Raw genomic sequence first — 15,555 nt, forward strand, 5'->3', positions numbered from 1 at the left:
CACCGCCACACACATTAACTCTGCCAGGCCAGCTCAGCTGGAAGCTGTATTTGCAGGCAAAAGTACAACGGAAGGCAATGGATATGTACAAAACACGCAGGCTTTACAGGATTTGCAGGTGTTTGCAATTAACAAACAATACGAGAACACACCCCTGTGGTCAGAGCCCAGGAGAGCTGCCTCTGCCCCACCCCCATCCCAAAGGGAGAAAGGAGCAGGGGAAAAGTAAGTAGCTGTTAGACTTCACCACGACAACGCAGCCAAGGTCAAGCTGAAGCAGGTCGCTATCCCTTCAGAGCACGAAGCGAGCAGAGAGGAGAGCAGAAGCAAAGTGCCCCAGAATGTTTTGGTGCAAGCAGTCCTGGGGCAGATATTTCTCCAATGAAATTGCTTAGGATTCTCTTTGGGTTTCCTTTTCACACCCAGTTGTGATTTATTTTACGTTTTTCTACTTTTCTGCTTGAAATCTGTAACAAAATTTTAAAGGCATAGCCTAAAACTACCCCACCCTCCCGAGGGGGGTCCCCACCTGGGAGCACCCTGGCCGGGAGGACAGCTGCCCAGGTGACTTTGCCACATGTTCCTCCTGCTGCTGCTGCTGGGAGTCACCTTCCCAGCACCCTGAAGGAGCACAGGGTGCTGAGAGCATCTTGCCAGTGCTCACCTTACAGGTTGGCATCGTAGGCTGCGTTGGTGAAGATGCCTGGTGATCCTAGGTCACTGGAAAACAGACACAAAGGTGTCACCTCCCCAGAGAGGGCAGGAATGTGAAGGGCGAGGGTTGAGCACCGAGATGCTCCCCCTGCATAGAGAGGCAGATCTGGGTGACAGCAGGGTGACTGCAGGGCTGTGAAGGGCACAGGGCAGAGCCACTGTCCTGCAGAGCACAGCTCTCACCTGGTAGGACTCAGGAGCTTCTTCTTCTCCTCTGATAAGCGTCGAAGTGGCCACAGGGGGAGTGCAGATAGAAAAGAAAGAACCAGATCTGTTTAGTGAAGTACTGGAGAAGCTGCAGCAGCAGCAGCTGAAATGGACCCAAGTTGGATAAGCGCTGGACGGTGTGGGGAGGGGAAGGTGAAACAATTACTGCTTTCCTCTTTGCAATTAAATCCAGCCCTGCCCTCCAAACCTGGCTGCTGACCCTTCGAGATAGGCAGAGGACCCAGGAGGCGTTGCCAGACCAAAGCAGTTTGCAGCAAATAAAGCACCGGGATGGAGGCACTTGTACTGTCCAACTCTGCTCCTCCCACCCTCCCCTGGGACTCCTAACTCTCTGAGAGCTGCAGGAGATGTTTCTGTACCTCTCTCACTGAGCCTCTTGGCAAGGAGGGCGATGAGGGTGCCCGAGAGCACGATGCCAGCTACTGCCAGGGCTGTGCCACTGCTGTAAGCCAGGACTTGCTTCAAGAAGGGTACACCATCCTCTGAAACACATCCACAGGGTTAGAAAGGTGTCAGGACTTCACAGGACCCAAGCAGCTGGGGTTCCCCCACACACACATTCAAGGTTTCACAGAAGGGTTTGGGTTGGAAGGGACCTCAAAGATCGACCAGGTCCAATGCCCCCACCGTGGGCAGGGACACCTCCCACCAGCCCAGGCTGCCTCAGGCCCCATCCTCCAGGGAGGGGGCAGCCACAACCTCCCTGGACAACCCACCCCAGTCTCCCCCCACCACCACTGGCAAGAAGTTCCTCCTCATCTCCAGCCCAAATCTTCCCCACTCCAGCTCCAATCCATTCCCCCTCCATCCTATCACTCCAAGCCCCTGTCCAAAGTCCCTTCCCAGCTTGGAGTGCTGCTGTTTGCAGCTGACTGCCGATTCCCAAACAAAACCACGGTAGGACCCTCCACCACCAGGACTTTTCAACAGATTTCAGATGCCAGGAGTCACTGAGAGAGGTGTGCTGCAGGGAGCTGGACACAGGAGCACGGGTCCCACCATACCTGCACAGACAGGGCGCTGCCCGGTCCAGTTCCCCGTGGCTGCACAGCACAGCAGCTCTGCTCCCATCCGCACCGAGCCCTCCTCGCAGGAGAAGGTGCAGGTGGAGTTGTAGGTGAAGTTGCCATGCAGGTGAGAGCAGCTCAGCTGGCCTCTGCTGGGGGGGTCCAGCACTGGGCAGCTGATGGCTGGAAATAAAGCACAGCGTCAGTAGGGCAGGAGCGATGGTGGTGGATGGGGTGGGCTGGGGAGGCAGGGCGTGAGCTGCCATGGCCCAGGTGTGCTAAGGGGAAGGGAAGGGATGCTGGGAGGAAATTCTTCCCCAGGAGGGTGGTGAGAGACTGGCACAGGTTGCCCAGGGAGGTGGTGGAAGCCTCATCCCTGGTGGTCTTTAAGGCCAGGCTGGATGTGGCTGTGAGCAACCTGCTGCAGTGTGAGGTGTCCCTGGCCATGGCAGGGGGGTTGGAACTGGATGATCCTTGAGGGCCCTTCCAACCCTGACAGTTCTGTGGTTCTGAGATTCTGTGACTGCTGGGGAAAGCACTCTGCTGTCACAGCACTGCCAGACACAAGTGTGAGTGTGGAGCCTACCTGCACACCGTGGCACAGCACCAGTCCAGGTCCCAGTGGCCATGCACTTGAGGCTCTCTGGCCCCACCAGCACAAACCCTGTCTGGCAGGAGAAGGCACAGGTAGAGCCAAAGGTGAAGTCCCCATAGAGGTGGGAGCAGGCAGCCTGACCCATCACAGGTGTGGCCAGGGCAGAGCATTTGATGGCTGCAAGGGCAAAGAGCCACACTTCAAAAAGGGGCCAAGGGGACTGTGTTGGGAGCAAGGGGCTGGGGAACATCCTAGTATCAGTCTCCAAGGCCAACAACTGAGCTCTAGCAGTGACTCTACCTTCACAGTGTGGGGCATCCCCAGTCCAGCTGCCTGTAGCTGTGCATTCTCTGCTGTCTGGCCCCTTCAGGGCAAATCCTGTCCAGCAGGAGAAGGCACACGTGGAGCCAAAGGCAAAGTCCCCATGGGGGTGGGAGCAGTTCAGCTCTCCCTGGTCTGGAGCACTGAGCACTGGGCAGGCAATGGCTGCAGGAATAAAGACACATTTCAAGCAGGAGCCTGGGGGCTTCAAGGCTAAACTATTAGGACAAGAGGACCAAAACACTAAAGAACATCCTAGGGTCAACCAAGGCTTGTGAGACCTTGAGCAGCAACTCTACCTTCACAGTGTGGGGCATCCCCAGTCCAGGTTCCTGTGGCTGTGCACTCAAGGCTTTCTGGCCCCTTTAAGGCAAACCCCATCTGGCAGGAGAAGACACACATGGAGCCAAAGGTGAAGTCCCCATGGGGGTGGGAGCAGTTCAGCTCTCCCTGGTCTGGAGCACTGAGCACTGGGCAGTTGATAGCTGCAGAGGCAGAGAGGCACACTCCAAGCAGGAGCCTGGGGACTGCAAGGCTAAACTGCTGAGACCAAATGGCTGGGGTGACACCAGGGTGTTCCCCAGAGATCAGTGACAGAGAGTTGTAGCAGCAGCTCTACCTTCACAGCGTGGGGCAGCCCCAGTCCAGGTCCCCGTGGCTCTGCACTCACGGCGCTCTGGGCCCCGCAGTGCAAACCCCATCTGGCAGGAGAAGGCACACATGGAGCCAAAGGTGAAGTTCCCATGGAGGTGAGAGCAGCTCAGCTCCCCCTGCTCTGGAGCACTGAGCACTGGGCAGGTGATGGCTGCAGGGACAGAGATACACTTCAAGCAGGAGCCTGGGGTCTATAAGGCTAAACTCTTGGGGTCCAAGACCCTGAGAGTGCCACTGTGAGCTCCAGCAGCAGCACTACCTTCACAGTGTGGAGCATCCCCTGTCCAGGTCCCTGTGGCCATGCACTCAAGGCTCTCTGACCCCATCAGCACAAACCCCATCTGGCAGGAGAAGGCACACATGGAGCCAAAGGTGAAGTTCCCATGGAGGTGAGAGCAGCTCAGCTCCCCCTGCTCTGGAGCACTGAGCACTGGGCAGGCAATGGCTGCAAGGGTAGAGATACAAGTCAAGAAGGAGCCTGGGGACTAGAAGGTTAAACTGTTGGGATTAAAGGATCAAGAACATCCCAGGGTCAGCCCGAGACTTGTGAGGCCTTTAGCAGCAACTCTACCTTCACAGTGTGGGGCATCCCCTGTCCAGGTCCCTGTGGCTGTGCACTCAAGGCTTTCTGGCCCCTTCAGGGCAAATCCCCTCTGGCAGGAGAAGTCACAAGCTGAGCCAAAGGCAAAATCCTCGTGGAGGTGGGAACAGTTCAGCTCTCCCTGGTAGGGAGCTCTGAGCACTGGGCAGGTGATGGCTGGAGGACAAGAATGCACATTTCAAGCAGGAGCCTGGAGGCTGGTAGAATAAACTGCTGGGGCCAAAAGGATGGGGAACAACTTGGTGTCACCCCAGGGCCAGTGCCACTGTGAGCTCTAGCAGCAGCTCTACCTTCACAGCGTGGGGCAGCCCCAGTCCAGGTCCCTGTGGCTGTGCACTCACGGCGCTCTGAGCCCAGCAGCACAAACCCTGTCTGGCAGGAGAAGGCACATGTGGAGCCAAAGGTGAAGTCCCCATGGAGGTGAGAGCAGTTCAGCTTCCCCCTGTCTGGAGCACTGAGGACTGGGCAGGTGACAGCTGCAAGAGGAGAGCAGGTCTCAGATGGGATAGAGGAGGTTAAATCTAGGGATTAGGGCTGGATCCCAGCTGAAACAACCCCAAATCTATGGTGGTAGGTCTCTGATTTTCCTTTCTCACCCAGACAAGTCTCACTGCTCCAAACCCAGCAGTGATGTAGTTGGCACAATGACTTTTCTGCCATATGAATGATTTCTGAGGCAGGGGGAGCAGCTGAAGCCCTGTCAGAGCTCTCTTTATCCCCTGCATCACCCCAGGTCACAGCCCCTCACACAAAGGGTCATGGGTGCTGCTGTCCTATGTGTCTCCCTGGACTAGAGCAGAGATCTGCTTCCATTCCCATCACAGTGGCAGGGGGAAGGACACCCAGGTGGCTTTGAGGTCATAGGGAACCAGGACATGGCAGGGGGGTTGGAACTGGATGATCCTTGAGGTCCCTTCCAACCCTCTATGTGAGGACTGTGACAGCTGCAGGGGTTATTATATGCTAGCCTCCTCAGGCTGTGCCTTGCTTCATGCCAGGGGCAGCACCCAATGTTTGCTGAGGTGAGCAGCTCCACTGCCAGGTTAGTGCCAGGACATCCAAGACGACCAGCACCCTGCCCAGGATAGGGCAGACCCCATTCCCTGCTGTCAGACTGACACCAGACACTTCCCTTGGTAGACTTTTCCTTTCCTATCTATTTTACAGGCAAGCCTGGTTTCCCACAGAGCCCCCTGAGGTGTCTATGGGGGTCCCAAAACCTAGCACTGAGGCACCCCCCAGCAAGCCACCCAGGCTTTGCAATACAAGGGGACCCCCTTCCAAAACCTGCCGGCCATGCACTGCAGCCTCTCTGCTCCTGGCACCTCAAACCCCTCCTGGCAGAAGAAGGCAGATGTGGAGTTGAAGGTGAGCAAACTGTGCAGGTGGGAGCAAGGACCCAGCCCTTTTGGGGGGCAGCCAGCTGGGGGCATGGAATGGCTGCAGGCAGACAGGGAAGCAGGGCAGGCAGCCTCACCCTTCACTGTGCCTGCAGCACCACAGAACCTCAGAACTGTCAGGGCTGGAAGGGACCTCAAGGCTGAGCCAGTCCCAACCCCCTGCCATGGCCAGGGACACCTCACACCACAGCAGGTTGCTCACAGCCACCTCCAGCCTGGCTGCAAACACCTCCAGGCAGGAGGCTGCCACCACCTCCCTGGGCAGCCTGTGCCAGGCTCTCACCACCCTCCTGGGGAACAACTTCTTCCTCACATCCAATCTCAATCTCCCCATTTCTAGTTTTGCTCCATCCCCCCCAGTCCTGTCACTCCCTGACAGCCTCAGAAGTCCCTCCCCAGCTTTCTTGGAGCCCCCTGCAGATCCTGGAAGGCCACAATGAGGTCTCCTGGGAGCCTTCTCTTCTCCAGACTGAGCAGCCCCAACTCCCTCAGTCTGTCTCCATGGGAGAGGTGCTCCAGCCTGCAGCACCATCAGCCTCCCTGCAGCAGGAACTTAGGCTGACTTTTGGAGCAAGCCCAGCTGGCAGCACTTGCTGACTCAGCTTCATTACCAGCAAAGGCAATTAACTGTCTCATCTAATCCTTTGCTAAAACTCCTCTGTAGAGCCAGCAGGAAAAAACAAGGAGCTGGGAAAGCCAGGCTTGGGGACCTTGAAAAGCCTGGAGCAGGCAGACTCAGCATGGCATGACTGGGAGGACAAAACTGGGAGGCAGCTCCTGCCACACTGGCCTCAGGACAGGCACAGAGTCACAGCAACAGTCAGGCTGGAACAGAGCCTCAGCACCACCAAGTCCAACCCAGAGCCCTGCTCTGCAAGGCTCACCCCTAACCCACAGCCCCAAGCACCACAGCCAAACCACCTTCAAACACCTCCAGGCTTGGGCACTCCACCACCTCCCTGGGCAGCACATTCCAGTCCCTGACCACTCTTGCCATCACAAAATTCTTCCTCCTGTCCAGTCTGAACCTCCCCAGTGGCAGCTTGAGGCCATTCCCTCTGTTCTGTCACTAATTCCCTGTGAGCAGAGACCAGCAGCAGCCTCTCCACAAGGTCCTTGCAGGGAGCTGTAGACAGCAATGAGGTCTCCCTCAGCCTCCTCTTTTCCACACTAACCATCCCCAGCTCCTTCAGTCTCTCCTCATCAGATTTATCCTCCAGGCCCTTCCCAGCTTCCTTGCCCTGCTCTGCACAGTCACATCACACCTCTGTGCCTGTTCCCCATAGCTGCAGAAAGCAAGCCCTGGGCTGGACCACAGGCTCAGCTAGCACAGGCAGCAGCAGCAGCACCAGAGTCAAGGCAGGTTTTTAATTCTTTCTTTTATATATCTTTATATACACAGCTATACCTCTATAGACACACAGACACTGAGGCCCTGCCCACCCCTGATACCTCCTGCCAGCTCTGCTAACACACAGGGTCCCCAGCTGTGTCCTGTGTCTGCTTCATCTTGTCCCATTCTTGTGCAAGGCTGCAGATGCCCCATGCAGTGCCACAGGGAAGGTGGAGCAGGGCTCTTGCATGCCCCCCCAGGCCCAGCACCTCCCTGGGGCACACAGCACCTGGCTCTTGCATAGCCCCCCAAGGCCCAGCACCTCCCTGGGGCACACAGCACCTGGCTACATGTGCTCAAGCCACCAACAGGAAGACTTTCCCTGCCCCTGCAGCATAACATACCACAGCTTTCTCTCCTTTGTGGCTTCCTGCTGCACTCTGTCCCTCCCAGCTTGCATCTAACCTCATCCCACAGATCCTCACACAAGTCAGCCCAGCCCTGCCAAGGTACACCCTTCCTCTGGCCACGGGAGAACAGCCTCTCCTCACACTTCCCTGAGCACCCCTGAGATGCCAAGCAGCTTGCCACGGTGGATTGGCCTGGGCTTGGGGAGGTGGAGATGGTACCACCAGGGTGACAGAGGTGCCAAGGCACCAGCCTGCCCCTGCACTCAGAGCACACAGGGTACTGGCACCTGGCTGAGAGTCAGGAAACAGGAGCACTGTGCCAGCCAGGGGGAGCAGGGGGCTTAGCCAGAGCTCACAGCCACTGCTCCCCGCATGCAGCGCCAGGAGCTGCTTCCCCAAAGGGCAGGGGCACAGCAAGCTCAGCCCTTTGCTTGCCTGAGCAGCGCTAAGCACCCAGGGCTGGCCCTGCCAAAGGGCCAACACCATATCCCTGAGACCCCCAGCCCCTGACAGGCCCTACCTGTGCATGTGGGGGCGTCTGCAGACCACTGCTGGGAAGCCAGGCACCGCAGCGTGCCTGCCCCTTGCTGCTCGAACCCCTCCTGGCAGCGGAACCGGCAGGTGGAGTTGAAGCTGAAGTCTCCATAGGGATGGCTGCAGTTCATGAGCGCTCCCTCGGGCTGGAGCTTGGTGCACTGCACAGCTGGGGAGACACAGCACCGCCAGCTCGTTAGCCACACCGGGAGCTCCGCTGGCACGCCTCAGGCTCGCCGGCAAGGAGGCAGGGCTGGGGATGGCTGGCTCACCCTCCTGGCACTCGGGGCCACGGAAGCCAGGGTAGCACTCGCAGCGGTAGCTCCCGATGGTCTCCACACACTCACCACGCTGGCTGCACGGCAAGGGCTGGCAGGAGGCTGCACACACACACAGGATGGTCAGCAGGAGCCACTGGCCACGCTGACGAGCTCCCTAGCCCACCCAAGTCAGGACAGCCACAGGAGCCGCTGGCCATGCTGACGAGCTCCCTAGCCCACCCAAGTCAGGATGGTCAGCAGGAGCCACTGGCCAAGCTGCCGAGATCCCTAGCCCACCCAAGCCAGGACGGCCGCAGGAGCCACTGGCCACGCTGCCGCGGTCCCTAGCCCACCCAAGCCAGGACGGCCGCAGGAGCCGCTGGCCACGCTGCCGAGGTCCCTAGCCCACCCAAGCTAGGATGGCCACAGGAGCCGCTGGCCACGCTGCCGAGGTCCCTAGCCCACCCAAGCGAGGATGGCCACAGGAGCCGCTGGCCATGCTGCCGAGGTCCCTAGCCCACCCAAGCTAGGATGGCCACAGGAGCCGCTGGCCACGCTGCCGAGGTCCCTAGCCCACCCAAGCCAGGATGGCCGCAGGAGCCGCTGGCCACGCTGCCGAGGTCCCTAGCCCACCCAAGCCAGGACGGCCGCAGGAGCCGCTGGCCATGCTGCTGAGCTCCCTAGCCCACCCAAGCCAGGACGGCCGCAGGAGCCGCTGGCCACGCTGCCGCGGTCCCTAGCCCACCCAAGCCAGGACGGCCGCAGGAGCCGCTGGCCACGCTGCCGCGGTCCCTAGCCCACCCAAGCCAGGACGGCCGCAGGAGCCGCTGGCCACGCTGCCGCGGTCCCTAGCCCACCCAAGCTAGGATGGCCGCAGGAGCCGCTGGCCACGCTGCCGAGGTCCCTAGCCCACCCAAGCCAGGACGGCCACAGGAGCCGCTGGCCACGCTGCCGCGGTCCCTAGCCCACCCAAGCCAGGACGGCCGCAGGAGCCGCTGGCCACGCTGCCGCGGTCCCTAGCCCACCCAAGCCAGGACGGCCACAGGAGCCGCTGGCCACGCTGCCGCGGTCCCTAGCCGGCCGGCGGCAGGCTCTGCGGCGGTGCCCCGGCTCACCCTGGTAGCAGAGAGCCTTCTTCCGCCGGCTGCAGGGCTCGTCGTTCCACTTGCCCGACTCCCGCGGGCGCTTGATGTAGATCTCCACGCAGTCCTGGTTGGAGCGGCGGTTGTTGGGCTCCCCGGCCGCCCAGTTCTCCGCCTCCTTCGTCAGGGCTTTCCTGGTGCCCACCCAGGTCCAAGTGCCGCCCAGCTTGCGGATGCCGATCCAGTAGTAGCGCCCGTGGAAGGGCAGGCTCTGGTTGAGGTATTCGATCTCCTGCTTGTTCTGGATGGCCACCAGGTCGGTGAAGAAGGACTGGCAGTAGTTCCTGGCCTCCTGCCACGTGTAGTCCCCTTGGTCACTGTAATGGTACGTCCAGGCACCCACCTCCACCCGTGACACCACACCTGCAAGAGAGGGTGAGGTCCAGGATTGAGGCAGAGAGGATGGGAGCCAGGTGGGGGATGGATTCCTTTGGGACACGAGGGTGGGCTGGGTCTGGCATCAGGTACAAGAGACACCAGTGGAGACAACCAGCTGGGTGAGGAAATGGGACAAATCATAGAGTTGTAGAATCAGCCAGGTTGGAAAAGACCTCAGAGATCATCAAGTCCAACCTAGCACCCAACACCTCCTAACTAACTAAACCATGGCTCCAAGTGCCACATCCAATCCCCTCTTGAACACCTCCAGGGACAGGGATGGGGACTCCACCACCTCCCTGGGCAGCACATCCCAATGGCCAATTACTCTTACTGGGAAGAACTTTCTCCTCACCTCCAGCCTAAACCTCCCCTGGCACAGCTTGAGACTGTGTCCTCTTGTTCTGGTGCTGCTTGTCTGGCAGAAGAGACCAACCCCCACCTGGCTACAACCTCCCTGCAGGGAGTTGGAGAGAGCAAGAAGGTCTCCCCTGAGCCTCCTCTCCTGCAGGCTAAGCAACCCCAGCTCCCTCAGCCTCTCCTCCCAGGGCTGTGCCCCAGACCTCTCCCCAGCCTTGTTACCCTTCTCTGGACACCTTCAAGTGTCTCAATGTCCTTCTTAAGTTGAGGAGCCCAGAGCTGGACACAGTAGGTGAATGGACCTGTGGTACAAATGAGGGTGGAAGTACATGTGGTAGTTGCAGGCTGTGCCTGGAGAACTTTCCACAGGTCTTGAGCAGTAAGTGATAGAAGGTAAATAAACTACCACTGGATGCAAAAAGGCAAATATTGAGAAGGTCTAAATGATCCCCAAGCATAAAGTTAGATCTGTAACCCAGCTTTCTCTCTTTCTGCTCCCTCTGCTCTGGCAGATGCCAGCTCTGGCTTCTGCTGACCTTGGCTGCGTTGCTTTGTTGTGGCTAAGTACTAACAGCAGCTCTCTGCTCTCCTCTCTCCTTTATCCTGTACAGGGAGGAGGGAAGGCAGCAGGGAAGGGGAAGCTATTAGTAGCCCCTGGTTTGTCCAGGGGGGCTCCTGTGCTGTTTATAAATTGTACATACATGTAAATATTGCCTATTTTGTCCATATTACTCACATGTCATATTTAGGTTGCAGTTTTGCTTGTAACTAGAGCTTCATTTGCTTCCAGCTGAGCTGCTCTGGCAATTTTATGCTTGGGGTGTGGAAACTTCCAACCCACCACAGGCCATGGAGACCTGGGTGCCTCAAGCATGGCAGAAGGAGCTGAGGTGGGACAGAGAGGAATGGCACAGGGATGAGGAAGGTGAGAGAGATGGGGTGAAGGCTGAGACAGACAGCAGCAGGGCAGGGGGTGAGCAGGAGAGCCACAAGCAGCGATGCCAACCCCCACAACAGCCCAGCTCCATAGCCCTGCTTCCCAAAGGGGAAACCCCAACACTGAGCTGGTTCCTTAAGCAGTTCCTTCAGCACAGAAGTGTAGCAGTTCATTTGTGCTGCTTTAGTCCCAGAGCAAGCCAGCTTGGGCTGAGGCAGAGCAACCAGCACCAAAACCTTCGGAGCCAGAGCTGCTCATCTGAGCTCGAGATGGCCTGAAGTGTCTTGTAAAATTCCACGTTGCAAAACAACCTCTTGCAAAAGGCAAGTTCACATCCTGGTCGTGCCCACCAGCCCCAGATTAGCAGGAACCCACACCCAGAAGTGAAGGGCACCCTGCTGAAACCCTGCTCTTCCTTACAGCATCTTGTACCACAGCTTGATGCAATCAATGCTTTTTAGCCACACACACACACCACAAAACAAAGCTTCCTCTCTCCTCCCCAGAGCCAGGTACCTCCACAACTGCAGAAAGTGGTACAGGGATCATATCTCCATCTGTGCAGTAAGTGAGTGAGATGGGGGCCAAAGTCTGCTCCCAGCAGCTGGCCTGGGGTACCTTGCATCTCAGGAGAGGTCATGCAGGCACTGAAGATCTGAGCATCACAGAACAGAAACTAACCTAAGGAGTCCCAAGTCTAATTAAGGCTCTGGGTTGGTCAATAATTGCTCCTTTATCTAAGCAGAATTGCCATGATTAGCTTGGGTTTCCTGGGGAAAGGGCAAGCTAGCCACTCCAGTACAGAAACAGCAAACAAAACCAAAGCTGAGGAACACACCATGGCTTTCAACAACAGCCCTCATCTTCAGCCTTTGGCAGCCTGGGGCTTCAGGACAGAAGATCAGGGCACTTGCTGGGCCCTGTCCTCACTACCCCCCGAGCACAGCTCAGGGCAGCCTCCCTGCTACACTCAGTCCCCCATCCCCAAAGCAATAAGGACCAAGGGAGCCCCTCTGCCATGTGCCTATCCTCCACGTGCTCTCCTTTCTCCAGCTCCACCACTAACACCCTCTCTGTAGCACAGCTCATCCCCACTCATCTCACTCAGCCTTATGTTAGCTCTCCCTGCCCCACCTGGAGCTGCAGCCCCAGCTGAGTGCTATTTGCCTGTGTTTGGACCCCACCTCCCTGGCAGCCCCCAGCCCCTTCCCCCCAGGGCGGTGCTCAGCCCCTGCCACACTCGGGGTGCCTTTGCTTTTCTGTTTTCCCCCCAGTGCTAAATCTCAGCTTCCTCCTGGTGCTTCTGCATTTGCCTCTGCTCCTTAGCTCAACCACAAAAGGCTCTTTGGATGATAACTCAGCTCATGAAGAGCTCTACAGACAGAGCAGGCACGGGCAGGGTTTGCTGTGTGCGGTGCCGATGCGTGAAGGAAATGTCCTGCTCTGGTTTCGAGCAGCTGCATGGTGCTGCCCCAGCTGTGCTCCCAGCCCTTGCACCTGAGGGTCCTGCAGCTGCCCCTGTGCCCAGCTCTGAAGCATGGGCACGGATGCAGGCATGGACCTGCTGCCTTTCTCCACCTCATGGTACACTTCACTGGCTGCCATTGCCCTGGGGGTGTGACTGAGTGTGGTGGGCTGAAATCCACACCCCCCAACATAAAATTTACCAGCCCAGCTCAGCTGGAAGCAAATGAAGCTCTGTTTACAAGCAAAAGTGCAACCTAAAATGAAAAGCAATGAATAGATACAGCAGACACAATATTTACAGGGATTTACACAGCACAAGAACCAACCCCCAGGGGGCCAATAACAGCTTCCCTGCTCCCTGCCCCGCTTCCCTCTACCCTCCCCCTGTACACAGGGGACAAGAGAAAGAGCAGAGAGCTGCTTGTTAGTACTTAGCCACAACAAAGCACACAGCCTAGGCCAGCAAAACACAAGCTGGTATCTCCCCCAGAGAGGAAGCTGAAAAGAGGGAAAGTTACTGCCTGGGCTTTGTGGCAGCTCTCTGTCCCATGGGATGGTGTAGAACTTAACCAGCATTTCTCTTTTTACACCCAGTGGTGATTTGTTTCCACTCCACCACTTTGCTGCTCAAGACCTGGGGAAAATTTTTCCAGGCACAGGCTGAAGCTACCGCAGGGAGGAGCCCCCCAGAATACCTTTGCTGTCCTTCCCCAGCTTCCCGGGCCTGCAGGCTCCCTCAGGGCAGGCAGTGTGCTGGGACAGTGCTGGGAGTACCAGCTGGCTTACCCCATGTGATGGCAGCGATGCCCAGGTAGCAGATGCCAGGGGAGCCCAGGGCCCGTGCTCTGCCAGCAGACCCACGTCCTGCAGCAGCCTCCTGAGTGCCACAATCAACCAGAGTTAATTAACCAGCTTGGAAAAGACCTCAGAGATCATCCAGTCCAACCCAACACCCAACACCACCCAATCAACTCAACCATGGCACCAAGTGCCTCAGCCAGGCTCTTTTGAAGCACCTCCAGGGATGGGGACTCCACCACCTCCCTGGGCAGCACATCCCAGTGGCCAATCTCTCTTGCTGGGAGGAATTTCTTCCTCACCTCCAGCCAAAACCTCCCCTGGCACATCTTGAGACTGTGTCCTCTTCTTCTGGTGCTGCTTGCCTGGGAGAAGAGCCCAACCCCCACCTGGCTACAGCCTCCCTTCAGGGAGTTGGAGAGAGCAAGAAGGTCTCCCCTGAGCCTCCTCTTCTGCAGGCTAAGCAACCCCAGCTCCCTCAGCCTCTCCTCCCAGGGCTGTGCTCCAGAGCCCTCCAAACCCATGCCAGGGAAGGAGGCATGAGCAGGGGCTCCCACAGGGGCTCCCACATACCACCCTGCACCCACCCAGCTGCCAGTTGGCTTGGACAGCCATAAGGGCACGCTGCTTGTGCCAGCTGATGTGCTGGCATGTGCAGTGCCACCAGCATGGCTGTTCTGCAGAAAGCCCCCCCCCGAGAGGCACTCTGGTGAGGCTGTGCCCACAGCACAGCTGAGCAGTGGGGGAAGCTGTGACAGCAATGCTGTTCACTCCTGGGGAGCCCCTAAATCCAGGGTATGCCCTCTGCCCCCTGCTCCTCCCTGCCCACCCAAGCTGGCATTTGCCTACACAGCAGCAGTGCCCTGGGTGCCTGGCACAGCCTCACTGCCCGGGGCAGGGTCTCCCCAGGGCAGCCTGTGTCCCCAGCATGGCTCTCCAGCAGCGGCACCAGCTCCTGCTCTCTCCCCCCACAGCCCTGACCTCCCCTAAGAGTCCTTTGCAGGCAGACCCCGACTCAGCCACGAGGAAAGGAGCAGGACCTTACCATGCCAACGGCACAGCTCCACCTTGGCCAGTCCCCAGCAGCCCCAGGCACTTCTGGCCCTCAGCAAGCAGCGGGGCTCACACTTCCTCCCCATAGCTCCCTGCCCCTGGCCTCTTCCCCTCCCGCCCCAGCCCCGCTGCCAGCCCGCATCCTGCCCTCCTCCCCTGCCTCTCCCCCAGGGGCTTCCTCGTCCCCAGAGACCCTGCTCCGAGCCTGGGGCCAGAGGGCAAGGGCAGCCCTGGCCACGGTGGGGCTCAGCTCAGCACCTGCCTCAGGGTGCAGGAGCTGGGGGTGTCCCCATGCTGCCCTGAGAGCCTACCCCAACCCCCCCCAGAAGGTGTAGAAGTGTCCAGCCCCAGCCCATGGTGCCGTGGGCACCTCTGTGACCCACCATGTCCAAGTCTCAGTGCCCACACTGGCAGAGGATGGCAGAGGTGTGATGAGCTCCCACGGGGGCTGAGCAGAAGCGTGGCTTGCAGCCTCCTGGCTCCAGCCACTCTCCTCACTTGCAGGCTTTCTGCTCTGGCTGGCACTCTTCATACCCCACTTATAAACAGCTACTCACACAATGTATTTTCCTGCCTTTGCCTGTAAGTCTTTATGAGAAAGGTCCAGGAACATGCCAGGGGGACTTCCCCTGAGCTGTTAATATCCTTTATGAACCTCCACTGGTGCTTCAGGAACATGCCTCATTGTGTCCACCTCCCCCTGGATCATTCTTGAATCATCATCAACCCTTCCTTACCCCATTCTGCCTCTGAGTAAAACTGCCCTTGGCAGCGCCTGCTGCAGGAACTGCTCTCCTCACTTCCCAGCTGAAGCCCAAGTGAGGGCCATACAGGTCACAGGCATTTTCCCAGTTCCAGAGAAACTCATGCTAGACAAAAGGAGGAACCCATCCCATCACAATGACTTTAGCCTTGGCCAATGTAAATGAAGCTCAGTTCCTGTCTCTGGATGTCTTCCCTGCAAGAGTTTCACTGCAGCAGTCTATTTTAGTGGCATTGCTGAGGATGAGCCTTTATGTCCAGTAATTCAGGGGCCCTGGCTTCCTAGCAGCTCATCTGCAGAGGAGACACAATGACAGCAAGGGAAGAAGCATCCAGGAGGGCAGGGAGGCTGTGGAAGAGCTGCTGGGGCAGGGAGAGCATCTCCAAAAGCTGAGGCTCACTTGGGCAGGATGGGAGCTGCCTCTCCCACCAGTGAGAGAGCAGCTGGGAGTCAGAGGTGTGCTGTGGGGGCAGAGCCTTGATGGGGAGCAGGCTGTGCCCCTGCCAGTTTCACTTCTGCTGCAACTTGGCATGGCAGGGCAGAGCAGTAGAAGGGAAAATATACCCCCACCCTTATTTTTGTAACTACAAATAGCTTCTG

General features: G+C 58.3%; 1 protein-coding gene across 1 annotated transcript; it reads right to left on the bottom strand.

Moving 5' to 3' along the window:
- Positions 1-654: 654 nt before the first annotated feature.
- SELP (selectin P) lies at positions 655-13,754 on the bottom strand. Its single transcript, XM_054165495.1, has 16 exons — positions 13,713-13,754; positions 13,128-13,218; positions 9,173-9,562; positions 8,070-8,177; positions 7,784-7,966; positions 4,411-4,596; positions 4,091-4,276; positions 3,779-3,964; positions 3,485-3,670; positions 3,165-3,350; positions 2,845-3,030; positions 2,536-2,721; positions 1,947-2,132; positions 1,302-1,424; positions 898-928; positions 655-720 (listed from the first exon to the last, which is right to left on the bottom strand). The coding sequence occupies exons 1-16, from the start codon at positions 13,752-13,754 to the stop codon at positions 666-668; spliced, it is 2,511 nt and encodes an 836-aa protein (XP_054021470.1). The 3' UTR covers positions 655-665.
- Between the last annotated feature and the right edge of the window lie 1,801 nt (positions 13,755-15,555).

The sequence above is a fragment of the Dryobates pubescens genome, chromosome 11, assembly GCF_014839835.1.
Source record: "Dryobates pubescens isolate bDryPub1 chromosome 11, bDryPub1.pri, whole genome shotgun sequence".
Lineage (NCBI taxonomy): Eukaryota > Metazoa > Chordata > Aves > Piciformes > Picidae > Dryobates > Dryobates pubescens.